Below are 23,738 nucleotides of genomic sequence, written 5' to 3'. Positions count from 1 at the left end.
TATTGTGGTCGCATGGACACATAATCTAGTCTCTGCTTGAGAACTGTGCAGCTCCTTCAGAGTTACCTTTGGTCTCTGTGCTGCTTCTCTGATTATTGCCCTCCTTGCCCGGGCTGAGAGTTTTGGTGGACGGCCCTCTCTTGGCAGGTTTGTTGTGGTACCATGTTCTTTCCATTTGATAGATTTGATGGTGCTCCGGGGATCATCAGAGATTGGGATATTTTTTTATAATCCAACCTTGACTTGTACTTCTCAACAACTTTGTCCCTGACTTGTTTGGAGATCTCCTTGGTCTTCATGGTATTGTTTGGTTAGTGGTGCCTCTTGCTTAACTCCTTTACCAATTCTGATCGGTGTCACTTTATGAGGTAATAACTCTGAAACGCTTCAATGGATCTCACTGATTCTGAGACTGTTTTTTCGTGACATATTGTACTTCATGATAGTGGTAATATTTATATGCAATGACTTTGCGAAAAAATCAGAAATTTGGCAAAATTTTAAAAATTTTCAAACTTTGACTCTTCATGCCCTTAAGTCAGAGTGATATGTCACACAAAATAGTTAATAACATTTCCCACATGTCTACTTTACATCAGCACAATTTTGGAACCAAATTTTTTTTTTTGTTTGTTAGGAAGTTATAAGATTTAAAAGTTGACCAGCGATTTCTCATTTTTCCAACAAAATTTACAAAACAATTTTTTTGGGACCACATCACATTTGAAGTGACTTTGAAGGGGCCTTTAGGAGAGAAAATACCCAAAAGTGACACCATTCTAAAAACTGCACCCCTCAAGGTGCTCAAAACCACATTCAAGAAGTTTATTAACCCTTCAGAGGAATTTTTGGAATGTGAAAGAAAGCAATGAACATTTAACTTTTTTTCACAAAAATGTTACTTTAGACCCAAATATTTATTAATTTCACAAGGGTAACAGGAAAAAATGGACCACAAAATTTGTTGGGCAGTTTCTTCTGAGCACGCCGATAACCCATATGTGGGGGGAAAACCACTGTTTGGGCGCACGGCATGGCTTGGAAGGGATGGAGCACCATTTGACTTTTTGAATGTAAAATTTGCTGGAATAATTAGCGGACGCCATGTAGCGTTTGGAGAGCCCCTGATGTGCTTCAACAGTGGAAACCACCCCCAAGTGACACCATTTTGGAAACTACACCCCCTCAGGGAACTTATCTAGATGTATGGTGAGCACCTTGAACCCCCAGGTGCTTCACAGAAGTTTATAACATTGAGCCATAAAAATAAAATTTAAAAATTTTTCCCACAAATGTTTTTTTTCAGCCACAAACTTTTTATTTTCAAAGGGGTAGCAGGAGAAAATGGAGCCCAAAATTTGTTGCGCAATTCCTCCTGAGCACGCAGATACCCCATATGTGGGGGAAAACTATTGTTTGGGCGCAGGGCTCAGAAAGGAAGGAGAGATATTTTGGAATGCAGACTTCGTGTTTGGAGAGCCTCTGATGTGCCTAAACAGTGGAAAACCCCCACAAGTGACCCCATTTTGGAAACTAGACCCCTCAAGGAATTTATTCAAATGTGTGGTGAGCACCTTGAACCCACAGGTGCTTCACAGAATTTTACAACGTGGATCTGTAAAAATGAAAAATATATATATTTTTTTCCACAAAAATGTTGTTTTAGCCCCAATTTTTTCATTTTCACAAGGATAGCAGGAGAAAATGGACTCCGAAATCTGTTGTGCAATTTTTCCTATGTATACTCCGATACCGCATATGTGGTCGAAAACTACTTTTGATGCACAGTGCAAAGCTCAGCAGGGAAGAAGCACCATATTGGAGTTCACATGTTTCTGGATTGGTTTGAGGGTGCCATGTCACATTGATAGAGCCCCTGAAGTGCCAGAACAGCAGACACCCCATCTTACAAACTACACCTCAATGAATTAATTTAGGGATGCAATGACCATATTGACAGCTCAGGTGGATCACATAATTTTATGCCATTGGGCAGTGAAGAAAAAAATAATTACATTTTTACCACCAAAATTTAGTTTTAGCCCCAGATTTTACATTTTCACACTGGGAAATGGGTAAAAATGGCACCAAAATTTGTCCCACAACTTCTGCTGAATGTAGAAATACCCGATATGTGGCTGTACAGTACTGCTTAGCCATACGGCGTGACTCTGGAGGGACGGAGCGCTGTTTGCCTCCTGGAGCGCAGATTTTTCTAGAATAGTATGTGGACTGCATATACAGAGCCCCTAAATGCTAGAATAGCAGAATCCCCCCTCAGGTGACCCCATTTTGGAAATTAAACCCCTTGGGAATTTATCTACAGGTGTAGTGACGATTTTGACTCCATGGGTCTTTTCCAGAAACAAGCAGCAGTTGTTGCTGAGTGAAAATTGCAAACTGCCGTTGTAGTGACCAGCTCATGCTTCTGGAGACGCGCACTCATCGGTCTCATCACTATAGAAATGTAAAACATGTGGACGCTAAATGTGGTTTAGGCACACACTGGAACTTAGAAGGGAGGGGGACATTTGGATTTAGGAGTGCAGAATTTGCTCAATTTTTTTTATAGGGGGCAATGAGCCATGGTGCTTCCCCAGAGCCTTTGTGCTACCAGTAATGTGGAAGCTCTTATATTTCCAATAACGGATGACGAACCTGAGTGGGGACTTGCTTTTTTTGTGGATTGAGTTGAAGCTTTTGTTAGGAACATTTTACATAACATTTTGGATCCCATTTATCCTGCGCTCTACACTGAGCACTTATATCGGGGTTTCCATCTAAATCTCCGAGTGACGCGATTCAGATGAAGCCCCGAGGGATCCATTCACTGTAATGAGGCAGCAGAGTTACTCTGGACTCCGTCTGACCTCTGTTTAGTGGTGTCCTTTTTTTTCAGAAGTGCACAAAACTGTGAGCGACGGCACTTTTATTCAAGCCTAGTAAAAAGATGGATTCCATGGGATCACAGGCCGGCGTCCACAGTGCCTCCATCTGCCTCATTACAGGGAATCTTCAGCCCGGGGGTTCTGTCTGAATCACGCATTTCACAGATTTACATAGAGACCCCGGTGTAAGTGCAGAGTGCAGAATAAATGTGAGCAGAGCCTTACTGCGATCTTCGGGAGGCAAAATGTACAAATCAGTAGCAGGTGAAGAATTGGTTCTATTTATTTTTTTATGCCGTTCTTTGTACGGTATAATTAATTAGGTGACTTTATTCTTCGGGTCGGTGCAATACCGGATTTATATCGGGTTTTTATGTTTGGCAGCTGTCACACACTAAAAAACGCTTTTTATTGCTTTGCCAAATTTTGAGAGCTACAATTTTTCCATATTCCCGGAGACAGTCATGTGATGACTTGGTTTTTTGCGGGACGACTTGACATTTTTATTGGTACCATTTTCGGGTACGTGACATTTTATGATCGTTTCTTATTCTGATTTTTGGGAGGCAGAATAAACAATAACCAACAATTCAGGAATTGTTTTAGTTTTTTGTTTCGCGTGTGGCAAAATTCTTCGGGTAAGTACGATTACAGCAGTACTACATTAATAGTGTGTGTGTGTGTTTGTTTTTAATGTTTTGGCCCTTATACACACAAACTTTTATAGAAGAAATAATTATTTTCTCCTCCCCCCATGACGGCACCATGGAGAGAGGGGATCCGCCCTTCAAGGACAGGAAACCTACAGCTAAAAAGGGCGGCACCTCTCTCCCACATCAGTTGGTTTCCTGTCCTTGACGTGAGACCTGCAGTCTTAACCGTGGTACCTGAAGGCACTAGACGTTAGAACAGGGGTCAGCCATGAACGCCACATATTTTAAAATGTAATTCCGTGAGAGCCATACAATATTTTTACAAGTAAATGTGTGCATTTTATGCAAGACCAACACTTTTAAAGTACAATAAGTCTGAATTATTTTTAATAACATTGTTATGCTGTTGCTAACCAGTGATGAATAAAGTACTTACCATTAATGTGATTTCTGGTGCTGCATGGTTTCGCTGATGGCTTTGTAGTCTGGTTGATACGTGGTGAGGTTGAGCTTCATGCAGGCGTTGAGACTTCCATCCTTTAAACGTGATCGTAGGTTGGCCTTCATGTTCTTTAGATGTGAGAGAGACTGCTTACATGCATATGTAGAGCCAAACATTGTCAGTACAGCAATACTCACGCTGTAGTGTGTGGAATGTGACGGGAAGTGGTTCCAAGTTTTGACAATCAGCTGGTCCGCGGGTTGAAGCTTTTTCATTTCTTGCCACTTGTGTTTGCTCACCAACTCTGCTTGCTGTCGTGCAAGTCTTTCCAAATCTTCATTCAGTGACTTGAGCTTATTCACCCACATGTCCGAGGCCTTCAGGTCAGCAGCTTGTAGCTCAAAATCTCTGACGGAGACACCGGGGATGTAACTCTGATCGGCGCTGTCTACTGCACACTCGTGTGGATGGGTGATTAACCTAAAAAGATGAGTGTGCTCACGAAATTCTCCAAAGCGCGCTTTGAATGACTGCTGGAGACTAGATGTGAAGCCCGCTAGCTGCTGAAGATCAAGATGTTGAGCAGGGTCACTTGCTGTGCATGAATCTTTAAACTCTCCCAGTTTTTCAAAGTGTAGTAAACGACCTGTTTCAATGTCGGCGATGAAGAGTTCTAGCTTGTTTTCAAATGCAAACACTGCTTGCTGAAGGGATAAGACTGTATTTCCAACGCCTTTTCACATTGAGCTGGTTCAGATGTTCAGTCATGTCCACGAGATAGTAGAACTTCAGGAGCCACTCGGTGTTCGCTAACTCAGGATGCTCGACGTTTTTCATTTCAAGAAAAGTCCGGATTTCGCTCAGACAAACCGCAAAATGGCTGAGCACCTTCCCTCTTGACAACCAACGCACATTGCTGTGCAGAAGCTGACCAGGATAATTATTCCCAACTTCATCCAGCAGTGTTTTAAACTGGCGATCACTTAAAGCTCGGGCAACAATAAAGTTGACCATCTGAATGACCAGCGACATCACCTCACCAACCTGCTCGCCACACATCTGAGCACAAAGCGCCTCCTGATGTAGGATGCAGTGAAAACTTAAGATAGGTCTCTTTTCATGTTCACGAAGAAGCGCTAGTAATCCTCTGTTTTTCCCCACCATGCACGGAGCACCATCAGTACACACCGAAATAAGTTTATCCATTGGTAGATTTATTTCTTTAGCAAGCTCAGTGAAAGACTTGAATAAATCCTCTCCTCTTGTCCCTTTCATAGGCAAAACAGCAAGACTTTCCTCACAGTGTGTCACCTGCAGCATACCTTTCAATCACACTGACCTGGGATAAATGGCTTACGTCTGAGTCATCCAATGCGAGAGAAAAGAATGGTGCTGCATTTATGTCCTTCACTTGTGTTGCCTCAATTTGCCATCATGATGGTTCGATTGTGAACAGTTCTTGCCGGCAGAGGCATGTCTTTTATTCATTTGATTATCTTGTCTTTATCCAAAAAATCATCAAAAAGTTCATTGGCAACATCAAGCATGAATGTTTTGGCATACTCTCCATCTGTGAATGGCTTTCCATTTCTCGCAATTGCTAAAGCACAAGCAAAGCTAGCCGAATTCCAGTCACCTTGTTGGGTCCAAACACGGAGTTGCTGCTGATTAGCTTGCACTCTGCACAGTAGCTCTTGCCATGCTTTCTTCCTGCTGTCCCCCGCAGGATATTTCGATGCAAATGTAGTATGGCGTGTGTCGAAGTGCCGCTTTATATTTGACCGTTTCATTGGTGCAATTTTATCATTCCATATTAGACACTGCAGAACCTGCTCTCTCCACAGAGGCGAATTCTTCTGTCCATTCCTGCTGAAAAGTACGATACTCCTCCATCTTTTTTTTCTTTTAGCCATCTTCTTCAATAAAAGGGTTTCTGCAATTAGCTAGCTGACTACTTGATTAAAAGGAGGGAAGTTTACTTCCATATGCTGGAGGTGTCCCTGGCTGATTCCATGTGGGGAACAGAGATGGCTCTTTGCTCTTAAGGGGAAGGGCAAACTGTACCCCCGCAGTACTGTGTATATAGGTAACTGGCGTCCCCCTAATTGACTGGTGGTATGAAGTAAGAGCATTGCCTGTATTCAGGCACTTTCTGACTGACTGATGAGGTTGACTATTTTTGCCAGTGGAGGTTTAAAATGGCGCCGCCGCTTCTGATCCGCACCACAGGAAGCAGTCACCCCTATAAGGCGCCCGCTCTCCTGACAGCTAGAGCGGCGCTTGAGCGAGTGGAGCTCAGTTGCTGCTACGCTGGGGTGAGGAGAACGATGGCTGACAGCGCGGGAACTCCCTATACCTGCTGGTGAGCTTGCCTCCGGTCTTCGCTTAATGATGACTCACCCCAGCGTAGCAGCAACTGAGCTCCACTCGCTCAAACGCCGCTCTAGCTGTCAGGAGAGTGGGCGCCTTATATCCGGGGTGATGGCTTTCTGTGGTGCGGATCAGAAGCGATGACGCCATTTTAAGCTGTCAGTGGCAGGTAGAGCGAGCCAGATGCAGCCTTCAAAAGAGCGACATCTGGCTCGCGAGCCATAGGTTCCCGACCCCTGCGTTAGAAGGTGCCTGATTCAGTATCTAGCTGCCACACAGGAGCATTGGAAGGATAGGGCTCTGTGTGCTTTCAGGGGTCGCAGAAGGGGTGGAAAGCCTCTAAAAGTACGTTGGCAAGGTGGATAAGAGACGCCATCACCCTGTCATACTCAGCAAGTGGGGAAACTGTCCCAAAGAATCTGAGGGGTCACTCGACAAGAGCAGTAGGAGCTTTCTGGGCAGAAAGAGCTGGCGCATCGATAGAACAGATATGTAGAGCCGCCACATGGTCTTCCCCCTCTACATTCTTTAACCTTTATCGGGTGGACCTAGCCTATTCCTCTGATCTTCCTTTCGGTAGAGTTGTCTTGGAGGCAGTGGTCCCCCCCTAACAATGCACTTCTCTGCAGTTCTCTGTGGTGCCGCATGGGGGAAGGAGAAAAACGAAGTTACTTACCGGTAGAGGGATTTCTCAGAGGCCATGACGGCACCTGTATATTCCCTCCCTTTTCGTGTGGGGTGCACACTCACTTCGCGGACATATAGTCGCACGGTGATTCTAATGAGCTTCATAGTAATGTTTAATTATTTTTTTGTCACTAACCCAGAGGTCCTCTCGTGCTCTCTAAACAACTGATGAGGGAGAGAGGTACCTTGAAGGGCGGATCCCCTCTCTGTGGTGCCGTCATGGGGGTAGGAGAAATCCCGTTACCGGTAAGTAACTTTGTTTTTTTGCTTCGCTATATTCAGAGAGCTATAATTTTTTTATTTTTCATCTGATGGAGCTGTATGGCGGCTTGTTTTTTTTGCGGGACAAGATGAGCTTTTAAGTGGTACAACTTTTGTTTTCATTAATCTTTTTGATCGCGTTTTATTCCACTTTTTGATCGGTGTTATAATAAAGCATTGTTTTTTGCCTCTTTTTTTTTTTCTTCTCACTTTATCTTATTTTACACTTTATCCCACTATGGGACTTTCACTAATTGCAGGCTGATCGCTTGTATAGTATAGGTATGCTGCTGCATCACCATACCATACCATACTATACAGTCAGTCAGTGCTATACTGACAGGCAAACTTGTTCGTTCGGCATCGAGTCACCATGGCAACGATCGGGACCCTGCGATGACGTTGCGGTGTTTCCGATCCAAAGGCATAGGGGCTTTCTTCCCTCTGCCTGCACGCTAAATGCAGCGATCACCGCAACATTTAGTGCCGATGTGTCAGCTATCAGTATCAGCTGACACCCGGCGGTGATCTCGCGCGCACTGGTAAGTACCAGGCCACAGGGACGTATGGATTCATCTCACGTCAGAAATGGGTTAATGGTGTTGCAGCCTCTGTGGCCTTTCAGAAAAGGTAAAGTGTATATACTGACAGACATGTGATACTTCGATTGTACACAGGTTGTTATTATTATTATTTATAAAGCGCCATTGATTCAATGGCGCTGTACATAAGGGGTTACATACAAAATAAGAATATCACTACAGTAAACAGAAAAACCAAGATAGACTGGTACGGAGGGAAGAGGACCCTGCCCTTGCGGGCTTACATTCTACGGGAATGGGGAGGAGACAGTAGGTTGGGGGGGTTGCAGTAGTAGTAGCTTCGACGTTGTTGAGGAGGCAGCGGGGTCACGGCAGGCTGTAAGCTTGTTTGAAGAGATGGGTTTTCAGGTTCCGTCTGAAGGATCCGGATGTGGTGGATAATCGGACGTGTTGGGGCACAGAATGCCAGAGGATGGGGGATATTCGGGAAAAATCTTGGAGGCGATTGCGTGGAGGAGAGAAGGAGGTCGTGGGAGGACCGGAGGTTACGTGAGGGAATATATCTGGAGATTAGTTCAGAGATGTACAGAGGAGAGAGGTTATGGATGGCTTTGTAGGTCAGTGTTAGTAGTTTGAACTGGATACGCTGGGCAATTGGGAGCCAGTGAAGTGATTTGCAAAGGGGCTTAACAGAGGAGTAGCGAGGCGAGAGGTGAACGAGTCGTGCAGCAGAGTTGAGGATGGACTGGAGGGGTGCGAGAGTGTTAGCAGGGAGGCCACAGAGGAGGATGTTGCAATAGTTGAGGCGGGAGATGATGAGGGCATGCACAAGCAGTTTAGTAGAGTTAGGGTTGAGGAAAGGACGGATTCTGGAAATATTTTTGAGCTGGAGGCGACAGGAGGTGGCGAGAGCTTGGATGTGGGGTTTGAAGGACAGGGCAGAGTCAAGGGTTACTCCGAGGCAGCGGATTGTCGGTACAGCGGAAAGAGTGATGTCATTTATTGTGATAGAATGATCAGGTGGGGAAGATATGCGAAATGGGGGAAAGATGATGAGTTCAGTTTTGTCCACATTGAGCTTGAGGTAGCGGGAGGAGAAGGAGGATATGGCTGCTAGACATGCTGGGATTCTGGACAGCAGAGAGGTGACGTCTGGGCCAGAGAGGTAGATCTGGGTGTCATCAGCATACAGATGGTACTGGAAGCCATAGGATTTTATGAGCTGTCCCAGGCCAAGGGTATAGATTGAGAAGAGTAGGGGTCCTAGGACAGAGCCTTCAACAGAGAGGAGGTGGGGTGAGGAGGTAGCGTGGGAGACGCTAAATGTGCGGTTAGAAAGGTATGAGGAGATCCAGGATAGGGCAAGGTCTTTGACGCCAGAGGAAGAGAGGATCTGCAGTAGGAGTCAATGGTCAACTGTATCGAAAGCAGAGAACAGGTCAAGTAGAAGGAGTACAGAGAATTGTCTGCTAGCTTTGGCTGTAAGTAGGTCATTGGTGATTTTGGTAAGGACAGTTTCGGTGGAATGGTGGGGGCGGAAGCCGGATTGTCGGTTGTCGAAGAGAGAGTTAGATGAAAAGTGGGAGGAAAGTTCAGCGTGAACGTGTTGCTCAAGGAGTTTGGAAGCAAAGGGGAGCAGCGATATGGGGCGATAGCTGGACAGGGCGGATGGGTCGAGGGATGGCTTTTTGAGGATGGGCGTGATTGTGGCATGTTTGAAGGCAGCAGGGAAAGTACCAGAGGATAGTGATAGGTTGAAGAGGTGGGTTAGGGATGGGACGAGTGTGGGGGTGAGGTTAGGGAGGAGGTGGGATGGGGTTGAGTGCACATGTGGTGAGGTGTGATTTGGAGAGGAGATGAGTAAGGTCTCTTTCCGTGATGTTGGGAAGGGAGGTTATAGGGGTAGGGAAGTGGTGTGGAAAACAGAGGGGTTGTGGTGGTCGGACAGTAAAGACTTGCCGTGTTTGGTCAATCTTGTTTTTGAAGTGTGTGGCAAACTCCTCAGCAGAGATGGAGATCGGAGGGGGCAGTGGAGGGCAGAGGAGAGAGTTGAAAGTGTTGAATAGTTGTTTGGGGTTGTAGGATAGGGAAGATATGAGGGTTGTGAAGTAGGCCTGTTTAGCAGAGGTGAGTGCTGATTTGAATGCGAGCGTTGCTTGTTTGAATGCAGTGAAGTCATCTTGAGTATGTGTTTTCTTCCAACGCCACTCCGCAACCCTGGACGCTTGTCGAAGCTGTTTAGTGAGGTTGTTGTGCCAGGGTTGCCTGTTGACTTGTCGCGCTCTGCCATGCATAAGAGGGGCGACCGAGTCAATAGCTGATGCGAGAGTGGCATTGTAGAAAGCTGTGGCGCGGTCTGTGTCATGGAGTGAGGATATGGATGTCAGTGGTAGGACAGAGTCAGAGAGTGTGTGAGTGTCTAGATGTGCAAGGTTTCTGCGGGGGTGTGCTAGTTGCTGGACATGGGTGACAGGTGAGGAGGACAGGGATGAGAATGTGAGTAGGTGGTGGTCAGATAGGGTTAGGGGGGAGGTTGTGAGGTTAGATAGGGAGCAGAGTCGGGTGAAGATGAGGTCTAGTGTGTGTCCGTCTGTGTGGGTGGCTGAGGAGGACCACTGATAAGTCCAAAGGATGAAGTAAGCGACAAGAGTTTTGATGCTGCTGACTGGTGAGTGTCAGTGGGGATGTTGAAATCGCCCATGATGATTGTGGGAATGTCAGCCGAGAGAAAGTGGAGAATTGATCGATAAAGGCAGTGACTGGGCCCAGGGGTCGGTATATGACAGCCAATTGGAGGTTGGAGGGAGAGTAAATGCAGACAGTGGACTTCAAAAGAAGGGAGAATAAGGGAGGGAAGAGGAGGAGTAGGGCTAAAGATGCAATTGTTAGAGAGGAGAAGACCCACTCCTCCACCATGTCTGTTTCCAGGGCGAGGAGTGTGGGTGAAGTGGAGGCCACCGTAACACAGTGCAGCAGGGGAGGCCGTGTCAGAGGGTGTTAGCCATGTCTCTGTGATGCCCAGAAAGGAGAGATGACGAGAGGTAAAGAGGTCGTAGACAAAGTGGAGCTTGTTGCACACAGAGCGTGCATTCCACAGTGCTCCAGAGAGAGGGAGCCGCGGGGTGGGCGTCAGGGGGACAGGTTTTGCGTAGGAGGGGTTGTGGTAGTTTGCAGTTGGTTTGATGCGACAGGTGGGAGATTTGGTGGAAGGTGCAAGCTGTGGGGGTCCAGGATTGGGAGATATGTCGCCAGCAGTGAGGAGAAGCAGAGAGAGGGAGAGCAGGTGGGAGAAAGAGAGTGTCCGGCTTGTTTTATGTTTTGGGAGGATTAATCTGAGGTTGAGAAGCAGGTCTGTAGATGAGGTTAGGTGGGGAGGTAGGAGGGAAGGAGAGATGATGATTTGGTTAGAGGGTGCTGGGGTGTGGGGATAGCAAAGAAGAGTGAGGATTAGAGGGGCCAAAACTGTAAAAGCATATGTAAGCATGTTGAAAGTGTAAGGTAGAATGAGAAAGAGAATCTAAGTACAAGTAGTAAATAGTTCTTTGTACCTTCTGGTCACTTCTGGCCCATTTCTGGCATATTTCTTTCCTAGCCCCTTAAAAAGCGACCCTTTGAAAGCCTGACCCGTCTGTCTATGCCAGACGTGGCTCCCTTGATTTATGTTGACGTCCTTTCACTAAGCCTGTGACTTATGAAGGGAATTGCTTGCTCCAGAAATTTTTAGGGGCTTCAATACTTGAATACTTTCGCAAGCCACTGTATATGGGGTCAGGTCAGATATATCCTGCAATGAGAGTACATGGATGACCCAACATGTAAAGGCAGCAGCATCCTGAATGCAGCTCTGGATGTGGCTGGAGTACAAGTATTCTGCAGTGAATATTTGTATCCTGTACTCCAGTTGCTTCCAGAGCTGCTTTTACAATGCTGCTAAATTTCTTGTGTAGGCTCCATTTTGTACTTATTACAGATCTTGTAATCCAGTCACATCCAAAGTGGCAAGACCTGAAACAAGTGCACACAGTTCTACAACCTTCTTAACAGCTCTGGATGAAACTGGAGTACAAATACTGGTCACTGCAGAAAATATCAGGTACCTATACTCCAGTCACATCCAGGGCTTCAGGTGTAGTAGGTTCATAATTCAACCTATGTAGAAAAACAGTAGGACCCTAAATACAGCCCTGGATGTAAGTGGAGTACAAGCACCTGACATTTTCTGCAGTGACGGCGACTTGTACTCCATTTCATCCAGAGCTGTTTAGAACGTTACAGGACTTGGTGTACTGGTTTAAGCTCTTGCAGCTTTGGATGTGACTGGAGTACAGGAATGATGCCACATAGAAGGCTAGCAGCATCCTTCGGATTATTATTTTTTTTCTCTGCTGCATGACCCAATTATCTTGAATGGAGCTGTGGTGCCGTTCTCTGCCCGGGGTGCTGCATTGCAAGTTTACTTGGTAAAGGAGATGGTGTTGTCCCTCTACATCTTCAGGACAGGCAGAGCTCCACCACAGTGATAGTGCATCTATTGCTGTTAGATCGGAGTACCCCTTTAATAAAGGGATGTGGTCTGTCAGAGTTGGATTCCAAGTAGAAGTAGTGTCTATCCTACAAGTGCAGCAGTCGCCGCCCCACAGCTCTCCAGCTATTGAACTACAACTTCCAGCATTAGTCCCAGGCTGGAGTCTTCTGGTCACCTGTTTCCCTCATGTGATGTATATACCATGACTTGATATATCCTCATCTCTGGATTGATCCGTCTTTACTCTCCGCAGCCGTAACCTGATTGCCGATGGTTACTTAGCTACCATATTGGTCCTCTGGGAGTCTCGCTCATTTGCTTGTCTCTTCCCGTCAGTCGGTCACTGGGGCGCATCCACTGCATCTTAATAGGACCCTGCTGATTATTGGATTGGTCGCAACTGCAGTTTCATATAGAGGGAGAGATAGGCGGCTGTCTGACTGTGGCACCTCTTATCCCTTCAAGACACAGGTCAGGTCAGTCCGTGCTATCTGTTGCAGGGCCAGGATATGGCTGGACACCATGCATCAGTGCACAAGACTGGGGTGCCGTGTAAGTTGTGTCCATCCAGCACTGACACCCCATCCTCCACATCCCAGGAGAAAATGCACACAGTTGTCAATTAAAGCTGTTTTTGCCGGGTCCATCTCTGTTGGGGGAGGGGGTAATTAATGCTTGGGCCGTCCCATGTATGAGCCAGAGGGTAATGTAGGTCCTGACATTCTGCTGCTGCCAGCTGCCATTGACTGATGGGCTGCAAAGACGACAATGCGGCTCCTAACCTGGACGAGTAAGTGGCAGGATCGCTGCAGTGACTGCACAAAGTAGGGGAGGTCGCTGCCATTGTGGGAGCGTAACGATTGTAGTAAGATGCCGGATTTTTATCCACTGTTACACAGCATCCACTCCGGTGGGCTGGAAGTTAATGTCTGACAGTCTTAAAGCTGCACAAAAACAAGTGTCGTTCCTCAGATGTGCAGGAGGTATGAAGTGTAAATGTGTATGAGGGAAGCGGAAGCACAGCAGTTGATATTAATGTACGAGTATCACTAATCACTGTACATAAGTTATTTATCCTGTATTATACTCCAGAGCTGCACTCACTATTCTACTGGGGCAGTCACTGTGTACATACATTACATTACTTATCCTGTATGATACTCCAGAGCTGCACTCACTATTCTACTGGTGCAGTCACTGTGTACATACATTACATTACTTATCCTGTATGATACTCCAGAGCTGCACTCGCTATTCTACTGGTGCAGTCACTGTGTACATACATTACTGATCCTGTACTGATCCTGAGTTACATCCTGTATGATACTCCAGAGCTGCACTCACTATTCTACTAGTGCAGTCACTGTGTACATACATTACATTACTGATCCTGAGTTACATCCTGTATTATACTCCAGAGCTGCACTCACTATTCTGCTGGTGCAGTCACTGTGTACATACATTACATTACTTATCCTGTACTGATCCTGAGTTACATCCTGTATTATACTCCAGAGCTGCACTCACTGCAATTTGGGCACGGTTTTAGTTATATTTGCCCCATTTTTTTTTTTTTTGCAGGCAGATCGGGAGAGGTGCAGAGAAAAATTTCCCTACTAGATGACATTTCATCGCAATGTCCGATCGTTTGGGGCAGATATCCAAGGGAAAGGATGGGAAAAGCAAGTACTCGTCTCTCAACCTGTTTGACAAGTATAAAGGGAAGTCAATAGAAGCCGTAAGATCCACAGGTGAGCGGGCTGAATACTGTGGGCGGGATAGTATTGGGGATATACTCGGCAGCTGCTTGTTGGGAGCATGTGACCCCGAGTTGTGCAGAATGTGTGGTCCCAGTGTTTTGCAGTCCCTATGCTATGCAGATGGTATATAATTTTTGTATCTTTCCCCAGTTATACCTAGACATGGCTTACAGAGTCTTGGGAAAGTTGCCGCTGCTCGGCGTATGCCTCCTCCTGCAAACTTGCCAAGCTTGAAATCTGAGAACAAAGGAAACGACCCCAATATTATTATAGTGCCCAAAGACGGGACAGGATGGGCAAACAAACAAGAACATCCAGACCAAAAGAGGTGAGTGCTGAGAATGGAGCCTCCTGCTCCTGCAGTGGGGTTAGTGAGTGTACAGCTTGGTGTCTGTTGTCTGCATGGTCCTGTGTATCCATCATGGCTACGCTGATTGTTTTACCCAGTTTCTCCTCCTGCAGTTCCAGTGTGACAGTTCCTCAGCCGCAGGAGTCGCTGCCGCAGCAGGGTTTGCCGAAATCTGTCTCCAATTTACAGAAGCCGACCACAGTGAACAGTCCGGAGGTGGGTGACCAACCCTGGCTTTCTGCTTTGGTGCTGGGATGTTCACATATCCCTGATTATCCTCTCCTCCACTAGTTCTTGTCCTTGGTGCAATCCTTCCTCTTATCTTGTGTTTTTGCATTTGGTGGCCTCAGAAGGAAACGATAATTGCTTCCAATGCTCAAACGACTGCTCCCTTGAGGCTCCTCCATGACATCATGGCTAAGGCTACCATTATTATTTTGAAAACAACCCCCCCCCCCCCTTTAATGTCAATGACGTCCCCGACACACATCAATGCCATAAAGGAGGTCAAAAGGCCTGTGCCAGAGGGTCTACTCTCTATCAATACTCTTGGCGTTGTGAAACACCATTTACATGGGGTATGTGATAAATGTCTGATTGGCGGGGCCCCAGTGGGCTAGAACGTCCCTGTTCCACCACAGTAAGTGAAGCATGCACAGTACCACTCCATTCAATGTGTCTGGGGCTGATAGAAACAGATGAGGGCCGCCCTTAGCCGTCTACATCCACCCCAGAGACAGAATTCATTGCAGGGACCCTGCTTGATCGCTGATGCCTCCTCCCTAAGGTTGAGAAACGAGGGGGGCTTGGGATCCCCTTTCTAATGATTGTGAATTCTCCCAGGAGTTTTATACTTTATCACATCCCCACTCTATTAATTTGCCTGCACATAAGGGGAAGCCGGAGCAGCGGCGATCACCTGATCATTCCTCACTGGCCTCCTTTTAAATAGGGGTCTCATATTTCACTCTATTTACGGGTTGGTGTAAATGTATTGCTCATTTACACTGTAGGCACCCGCTTAAAAACTTGATTTTTTTTTTTCCTTTTGCAGAATATAAATTTAGTGCCAGGTGGGCCAAAGTCATGGGCTCAGCTGAACGGAAAGCCAGCAGGACACGAAGGTGGTGAGTGACAGGGCTGGTGTTAATGCTTGCCTCTGCTTTTCTTGCTGTGCTGCCCAACACTAGAGTCGGTGCCGTCCATTTGTTGTGGCTTAGACTAGTAAAAGTGTGACCGCTGCTCCAAGCTGATCTCCAACCTGTCTCTTCTGCAGGTTCAAGGGGCTCAAGCCGACTGTTGTCCTTCTCTCCCGAGGAATTTCCAACGCTGAAAGCAGCTGGCGAGCAAGACAAGGTTGGCAAAGAAAAGAGCGGCTTAGATCCGTCGTATGGGCCCGGACCAAGCCTCCGCCCCCAGAGTAAGCCCCTCGCCCTGCTTCCCGGTAACCGCTCTGAACGTTTTATTGTCCGTCCTCCCTTTCCCCAGCTTTACCTGCAGCTTATGTGTATATAAGAGGAACAAATTATGTATATATGATGAACTGCATTGTCTGTGCTTGCATAGAGGTTGTGTTCAGCAGCAGATGGTGTTTAGAGGTGTATTCCACTTTTTACATATTTCGTGGTGCTTCCTCGATAATGCTTTGGCGAGGGAAGGATCTTATATACCACTGGCATCATTGCAACCCTGCATTAGCTGTGATGTCTGATGCCTGGGACGGCTGAACAGAGCTGAAGGGCCTTGGAGACTGTGGCCCTTTCTAGTAGGACTGTGCATTGCTCTTTCATGCAGCTTTGTATGTCCGCGCCCCCCCCCCTCTTTTTTTTTTTTTTTTTTTTTTTTTTTCTTAAATACTATGAATAGTTCAAAATATCTCATTTGCTGCAATTCCACTTCCTGCAAAAGCCCCATGAAGTAGGGGTGCGGCGGCATAATGGAAGAGTCACGCAGCCTTTGCTTCCTAATGGTGGCCGACTATTTAATGGGCGCAATATGGAAATCTATGACCAGTGCCCCGGAGCTTTGCTGCATGGTAATGTCACAGATATGTGTACTTTGTGTAATTATTCACCCCCCCCCCCCCTTTAAACATGGCACCAATATTTTTATGTAAACAATTTTTGCTTTTATTGAGAGCAACCAGAGATGTATTTAATAGTGATATATTGGTAGTCGGTGTGGAGCTCCCAGTTGTCTGCAGCCCTGGAGCACATGTCCATTTCGGCTTTGTAATAACCTGTAATAACCCCTCGTTGTGCAGTTCTGTTCTCCTGATCGGGCCGGGAAGCTTTGCGGTTAACTCTTCTTTCCTTTCATGCTCTTGTTGCAGATGTCACCAGTTGGAGGGAGGGCGGTGGGAGAAGCATCACTGGTGTCATCTCTCCAACCGTCTCTCCTGCTGAGTCGGGCAGCAAATCCACTGCTCCTGCAGATGGTGCCCCCTCCACAGCGCAAGCTAGTAGTGACCCCAAGGAACTTTCTCTGCGCCCGGCTCAGCCTACCCGTAAAGGGGCTTCACCGTTCATGGGAAACGCCTACCATCCACCTACATACCATGATATGCTTCCAGCTTTTGTGAGTATTAAAGTCCTATTTATGTATAAGCACTTGTTTTATTCTTCACTGTGTTATACTCCAGAGCTGCACTCACTATTCTGCTGGTGCAGTCACTGTGTACATACATTACATTACATTACTTATACTGTACTGATCCTGAGTTACATCCTGCATTATATTCCAGAGCAGCACGCACTATTCTGCTGGCTTCAGAGCTGAAATCTCCCAGCATCCCCTGCGTCTTTTGGCAGTTATTTGGCATGTTGTATAATCTCTGTACATTGTCTCACAGATGTGCTCTCAGCACCCTTCAGAACCCACTGGGACATTGGATCGAGCTTCCTTCCCCATCCTTTCCTCCCAATCTCGCCTTGAGCCTCGCGTTCCCTTTAGACAGTATCAGTTGAATAATCAGGACGGGTGAGTTTTGCTCTGGTGCATTCAGTAATCGTGACATCTTTTGTCCTGTCCATTAGATTTTCATTATCCTTTCCTTCTGTCTCCTAACCAACAGAAAAGAGATCAGGCCAAGCGGTGGCGGTTTACGACCAGTGCGTTCACAGCGCCCTCAAACGGAGAGGGCCCCTCGAGCCACCATAATCAACGCGGAAGATCTGAAAGAACTGGATGACCTAGACAATGACGCGGAAGACGGCTGGGCTGGTAGGCAAATAAGAAAAAAGATCTTCAGCTCACCTGGCCCAGCCTGCCCAGTCCTCCTTTCCATGATCTCGGTGCTCGGAATTAGTCCATCCCCATCTGGGAGAAAAATCCTCAATGAAAGTGAAAAGTAGTTTTCCAGCACACGATTTAGAAAAATTAAAAAAGCCTTATTTAATCCAACAGAGATAAAAGCGTATATGGGCCTACGCGTTTCGGATCATATTTGACCCTTAGTCATAGCATGAAATACTGAAATAAATGTTGCACTTTTCAAGGAAAACAGTCAAGGAAAGCCGCCAAGGGTAACACCCACCAAAATCAGCAGTGATATTAGCATCATTAATTCAAGGCTAGCCGTGATCTAGACACTAGTTTAACCCTATAGTACATCCATCCTCTACAAACGTTTTACAATGTGAACTGCCACTTAGTACTGCACTAATTATTTGATCACTTTTTACCCAAGTTTTTTATATATGTGAATTCATTGAATAAACAATTAATGCACTATTTAAATATATGTAACTACAAGAGCTTCTAAAGATATAATTACCTATTTTCTAAAAATTACTGTTCTAACATTTAATTTCAAGGACATACTTTTCCAATACAAATCTCCATTTTAAGACCATATGAGAATGGCTAGAAATTATTACAAAATGTAATTAGCATGTTTTGTATTATTTACAGTATCCCCTAGATTAATCGTGAGAATAAAAAACATTCTTCCTTTTGTTTGATACCTCAATTTGTCCCAACTTTATTCATATACTGTAGATACATCAATTCATGTCTTAGATTTAGTCCTGCTGGGTATCTGGTATTTAGTTTTAGAATCCATCGAGCTTCAGTCATCTGGAGCAGTTTAACCCTATCACCACCTCGCCGGGGAGCAGGAACAAATTCCAAAGCACTTACTCGCAGGCTACTTAAATCCCCCTTGTGTTCATACAAAAAATGTTTGCAAGCCCCCGAGAGACTGCTGCTAGTGACATTATTAATGTCATAAATGTGCTCCGACAGTCTTTTTCTTATACTACGGCTTGTAGATCCCACATATTGTTTTCTGCACATCGTGCAAAAAATGATACAAACACAGTGGTCAGTAGCACAGTTCATAAAAGTCTTTAGATTAAATACTTGACCCTCATTACTTATGACAGACTTGTTATTATTTATCATGAATTTTCATAAACCACATGACTTCTGCCCGCATCTAAATGAGCCCTTAGTGGACAACCATGTGCGACCTATTTTACCTGTATTTTCTCTGAGTTCACTCGGGGAGGTTACATTTCCTATTGTCAGGGATTTTTTTGGAACAAATTTACAACCATTTTTTAGAATTTCTCTATGGGTATGGTCAGTGGCTGGGCTGGTAGGTATGAGGGATTATCTGGGGCCTACGCCCCGGGATTCTTGTCCTTCCTGACTGGCGATCTCGCTGACTTCAGGTCTTCATGATGAAGTGGATTATTCCGAGAAGTTGAAATTCAGTGAAGATGAGGATGAGGACGAAGCCCCGAAGGACAGCAGAAGTAAATGGTAGGACGCAGCTGATGATTACCCCCGTTCTTGGCCAACCCCCTCATATCCCGCACAGGGTCATGTGATGATTATATGGGTTTTTCAGGAATGGCTGGGACTGCAGGAGGCAGCGCCAGGTCTCCTTCACCTCCACTGACAGCGCTGAAATGATGAAACACCCGGTGGAGGATGGGAAGGTATGGAGCGATCAAGTGGCACATCCACGGCCAACCAGAAGGGGGCAGGAGCCTGTGCAGGCAGCTCCACGGAAAGCCAACAGCTGGGCTGCAGTCGCCGAACACCCGGTAGGAAGGACAAATCCTGATAATGATGGAAAAGTAGTCATAAATTTAGGACTGCTAAAAATCCAGTCGGCTTCAACTAAAAACTAGCCAAAATCATACTCTATTATGTTTTATTCCATAGGGGGTAGTATTATAGTAGTTATATTCTTGTACATAGAGGACAGTATTAGGCTGTGTGCCCACGATGCGTTTTTTAAGCGTTTCCGCAGCGGCAATTCCGCCACGAAACGCTTAAACGCTTGGTAGAAGGTCTGCAATGTTCCATGAAATTTCCGGTGCGGATTATCATTGCGGAAAAATCCGCAGCACTACCATTAATTTTGTGTAATCACAGCGTTTTTGCCGCCACTGATTTGCATTGAATAGCATAATATCCGCATCACTACATGTGCACATGTGGATATTAAGCGATTCAATGTGCTGATGGTACCCGGGTCTGGAGAAGAGGAGGCTCTCCTCCAGACCCGGGTACCATAGAACCTGTAAAAAAATAATTAAAATAAAAAATATACACTATACTCAACTTCCAATGGCCCCCGGTCTCCGGTGCGCTGCGTCCTGGTGCGTCCTGGCTCCCCGGCGGCTCGCGATGGTCTAAAAGGACCTTCCATGACGTCATTTAGTCATGTGACAGGTCACGCGACCGCCAACGTCCTTTTAGACCATCACGAGCCGCCGGGGAGCCAGGACGCACCGGACCGGAGACCGGGGGGCCATCGGAAGGTGAGTATAATGTTTATTTTTTACCATTCTTTTTAACTATTAACTTGGTCACACTATATAAATCCATGCCGGTTGCATGAATTTTTATATAGTGTGACCAAGTTGTCAAGCACCTTTCCAAGTGATGCTAAAATCGGTTGGAAAGCGCTTGTCAACCCGCATGCGAAATCGCATGTGAAAAACGCGGGACATACTCTTGTCCCTGGCAGAAAACCGCATGTGTTTTTTCTGCCAGGGAGATGCACAAACGCTCAGGAAAAATCCGGAGCAATTCTGCATCGTGGGCACATAGCCTTATAGTACATAATATATTTTTTGCTGCATTCTTCCTTTTTGAGGTTTATCGTTGTGTTTTTAATATACACTTTTTTGTTTTCTCGTGTAGAAGTCAACGTCCGCTGCTGTTTTGCGTCAGGCTTCTGTTGAGGAGAAGGATGAGAAAGTGTCTTCAAGGCAGAAGTTTGTCACATCTGAAATATCGGAAGCAGTTGAGCGTGCTCGCAAGCGGCGTGAGGAGGAAGAACGCAGGACTCGTGAAGAACGACTAGCTGCCTGTGCTGCAAAACTCAAACAACTGGATCAAAAGACAAAACAGGTTTCTAAATCTGGGAGTGAGACGCCTAATCGGATGGAAAACAAGGAGAATGAGGACCCCAGGTCTCCAGTCTCAGACCGGAGTAGTGCTCAGGAGAACGCACAGAACTTTCAAAGAGGTACGGCCATATGGCGCAGAGGCCTGAGATGTTACATAGCCGTTGCCTTACCGAGGTAGGAGAGTGGTCATTTGTGTTATATGGCTGATCGTGGGTTTTATTCTTCTAGAGTTTTCCCAGGAATCTCCCCTTGAGTATTTAGATGAGGATCCTCCAGTAGCTCCACGAGGCGAGAGCAGCAGTGAGGATGACTGCAGAGAATCCGTATCTCCAGTGCAGGATTTCAGCAAACATCAAAAACTGATCCCACCTAGGTTCCAGAGACAGCAACAGGTAATGAAGGTAGAAATCTGTGATCAGTGGAACGTTTCTGATAGAGAGTACAGCTCTGAGGTAGAAGACTATTAGGGCTGCTCGCTCTCATCTGCATTTAAAAATTCGCTCTGATCTTGCTCCTGAAAAGTCGGAAGAGTGAATTCCATATAGCACTCATTATGTCATGCGTGTGCAATGCAATCCTGCGTTTTTTTTCTTACTCATTGACTTGCATTGGCAAGTCTCGTCCGATATAAACGGCCACTCGCAGCATGCTGGGATTTTTTTTTTTTTTTTTTTTTTTATCAGATTGCACTTGTCTGATTTATACGCAGATGAGAGAAAGCCCTTAGGCTGGTAATTTTTGGAAACTAACATCATTCTTGTTGCTATCCTCACCCATAGACTCGGAGCTCCTAAATTGCATAGGGTAGTTGCCCATGCATAATCGGATTACTCCATATTACCAGTGCAAGCTCTTGGCAGACACTGAATGCTGGGAAATTTTAAACTTTGTTGCTTGCAGAATTGTGAATGCTGCTCTGGCTCTTGAAGACGTCCATCTATAAATTCCTGCTGATATGTTTCCTTGCCCCTCTTGTCTTTAGGAGCAGCTGTATAAGATGCAGCAATGGCAGCAACAGCAAGCCTACATGGCATCTACCCACACCAACCACACGCGCCCCTTCTATTCCCACCACCCCCAGATGTTGGGGTTTGATCCTCGCTGGATGATGATGCCATCATATATGGATCCCCGGATGACTCAGGGTCGCACTGCTGTTGATTTCTATCCTTCATCTATACATCCACCAGGTAAGTGCTCTGCTTGCTCCTGCATTACCAGCCTGGTGTATCTGTGCCATGTGGGCACAATCACTGTGGGTTGATGTAAAGCTTACAAGGGACACAACAGTTGTCACCGGTCAGATTTTCCTGTGTGTGCTGCAGCAATGGGAACTGGTCAATATCTGGGTTAGAAAGCAGGGTTTTTGGTTGTAAGGTGCCTGGCGCAGGGCATACTCTGTCAGTGTCGCTTGCAAAATAAACTTTTTCTGGCTAGGTGTGATGAAACACATGATCCAGCAGGAATCTGTGGGTGGAGGCTGCCAGCCAGATGATTGCCAGCCTTCAGATTGCCGGCCTCCATCTGCTGAACCGGTGTCTGCCTGGAGCCAGGACAGCTATGTGCACCTGCAAAGCAAAGCCTACTGCCTGCCTCCACAGAAGCCAATGGAAGGCGCTGCAGATGCTGGATACAGCAGGTACTTGGCTAGAAAAAATATCCCCCCCCCCCCCCACACCCCCTGATCACCAACTTCAGCGCTAATGATCTGGCCACTTATTTCCTAGAAAAAAAAAGCTCAAATCATTTTTGTCAGGACATTTTCGTACAGTCCCCTCAGAGCCTGGATCCCCTTTCCTCCCGCACCTCAAGCTCACTTAACTTCTTCTTCCATAACAGGTTCAAAGATGGAATCAGGCTCCTGGTTTCTTCTTGCCCAATTCCCTCACAGCTCCTTAAATCTTTCAACCTGGCTGTCACTACTCGCCTAACTAAAATATTGTACCTCTTTCTTCCGCTATCTTGCCCTCTAACTGGAACGTTTGGTCCACCCTTGTCTAATCTGCTATCTTTCAGATAACTCTTTTCTTGACCCTTATCAATTCGGTTTCCGCTCCTCACATTCTACTGAAACTGTCCTCCCTAAAGTCTAATGATCTATTAACAGCTAAATCTAATGGTCACTGCTCCCTGCTGATTCTCCTGGATCTCTGCAGTATTTGACAATGTGAATTACCAGATCCTCCTCACTATGCTCCACTCTATCCACCTCAAGGATACTGCTCTCTTGGTTCTCCTCCTGCCTCTGTCCGCTCGTATTTTTTGCCGGCTTGTACTCATCCTGGTTCAACCATCACTCCCCAGCAGCACGCTCGCTGTCTTGGGGTCATGTTTGACGCAGAACTTTCCTCTAATTCCTATCTCAAATCACTCACTCATGTTGCCTGCATCTTAAAAACTTCTACAGAATCCGACGTTTTCTCACTTTTGAAACTGCAAAAACTTACGGTTGCTCTTATTCTCGTCTAGACTATTGCAACTCTTTTCTGGTCGGTCTCTCTAACCAAACTTTCTCCTTTCCCATCCATCCATCCTGAATGCGACATCCAGGTTCGTATTTCTGTTCAGCTGCTACACCAATGCCTCCACCTTGTGCCATTCATTACACTGGTTTTCAATTTGCTGCTGAATGCAATACAAACTAATCTCTCACCCACAAAGCTCTCCACAGTTCTGCACTGTCCTTCCTCTCCTCCCTCATCTCTGTCTACCACCCTACCTGTGCTCTTAATTCTGCAACTGATCTAAAATGAACTTTCTCCATAATCCGAACCTTGCACCTCCGTCTCCTAGACTTCTCTCGTGCTGCACCAGTTTTCTGGAATGCACTGCCCCAGACGATCTGATTAATGCCTAGTGCCCACACTTTTAAACATGCTTTAAAAACACA

The 23,738-nt window shown here is 46.1% G+C and overlaps 1 protein-coding gene across 9 annotated transcripts in view; it reads left to right on the top strand.

Moving 5' to 3' along the window:
- Window positions 1-23,738, top strand: part of PRRC2B (proline rich coiled-coil 2B) — a 47,806-nt gene that overhangs the window by 6,173 nt on the left and 17,895 nt on the right. For 6 of the 9 annotated variants that reach the window (XM_073640696.1, XM_073640694.1, XM_073640697.1 and 3 more), the window contains exons 2-15: window positions 13,950-14,119; window positions 14,279-14,456; window positions 14,591-14,693; window positions 15,532-15,604; window positions 15,754-15,921; window positions 16,810-17,054; window positions 17,329-17,456; window positions 17,551-17,699; window positions 19,154-19,244; window positions 19,333-19,531; window positions 20,640-20,967; window positions 21,077-21,240; window positions 21,831-22,038; window positions 22,286-22,487. In XM_073640696.1, coding sequence (XP_073496797.1) covers window positions 14,005-14,119; window positions 14,279-14,456; window positions 14,591-14,693; window positions 15,532-15,604; window positions 15,754-15,921; window positions 16,810-17,054; window positions 17,329-17,456; window positions 17,551-17,699; window positions 19,154-19,244; window positions 19,333-19,531; window positions 20,640-20,967; window positions 21,077-21,240; window positions 21,831-22,038; window positions 22,286-22,487 — 2,351 coding nt within the window. In that variant the 5' untranslated portion in view covers window positions 13,950-14,004. The remainder of the gene's footprint in view (window positions 1-13,949; window positions 14,120-14,278; window positions 14,457-14,590; window positions 14,694-15,531; window positions 15,605-15,753; window positions 15,922-16,809; window positions 17,055-17,328; window positions 17,457-17,550; window positions 17,700-19,153; window positions 19,245-19,332; window positions 19,532-20,639; window positions 20,968-21,076; window positions 21,241-21,830; window positions 22,039-22,285; window positions 22,488-23,738) is intronic. The other 3 variants (XM_073640698.1, XM_073640702.1, XM_073640695.1) reach the window with 2 other exon arrangements.

The sequence above is a fragment of the Phyllobates terribilis genome, unplaced genomic scaffold (genome assembly GCF_046119375.1).
Source record: "Phyllobates terribilis strain yellow unplaced genomic scaffold, ASM4611937v1 Scaffold_7__3_contigs__length_470593459, whole genome shotgun sequence".
NCBI lineage: Eukaryota > Metazoa > Chordata > Amphibia > Anura > Dendrobatidae > Phyllobates > Phyllobates terribilis.
This window is presented reverse-complemented; position numbering and strand designations above follow the sequence as displayed.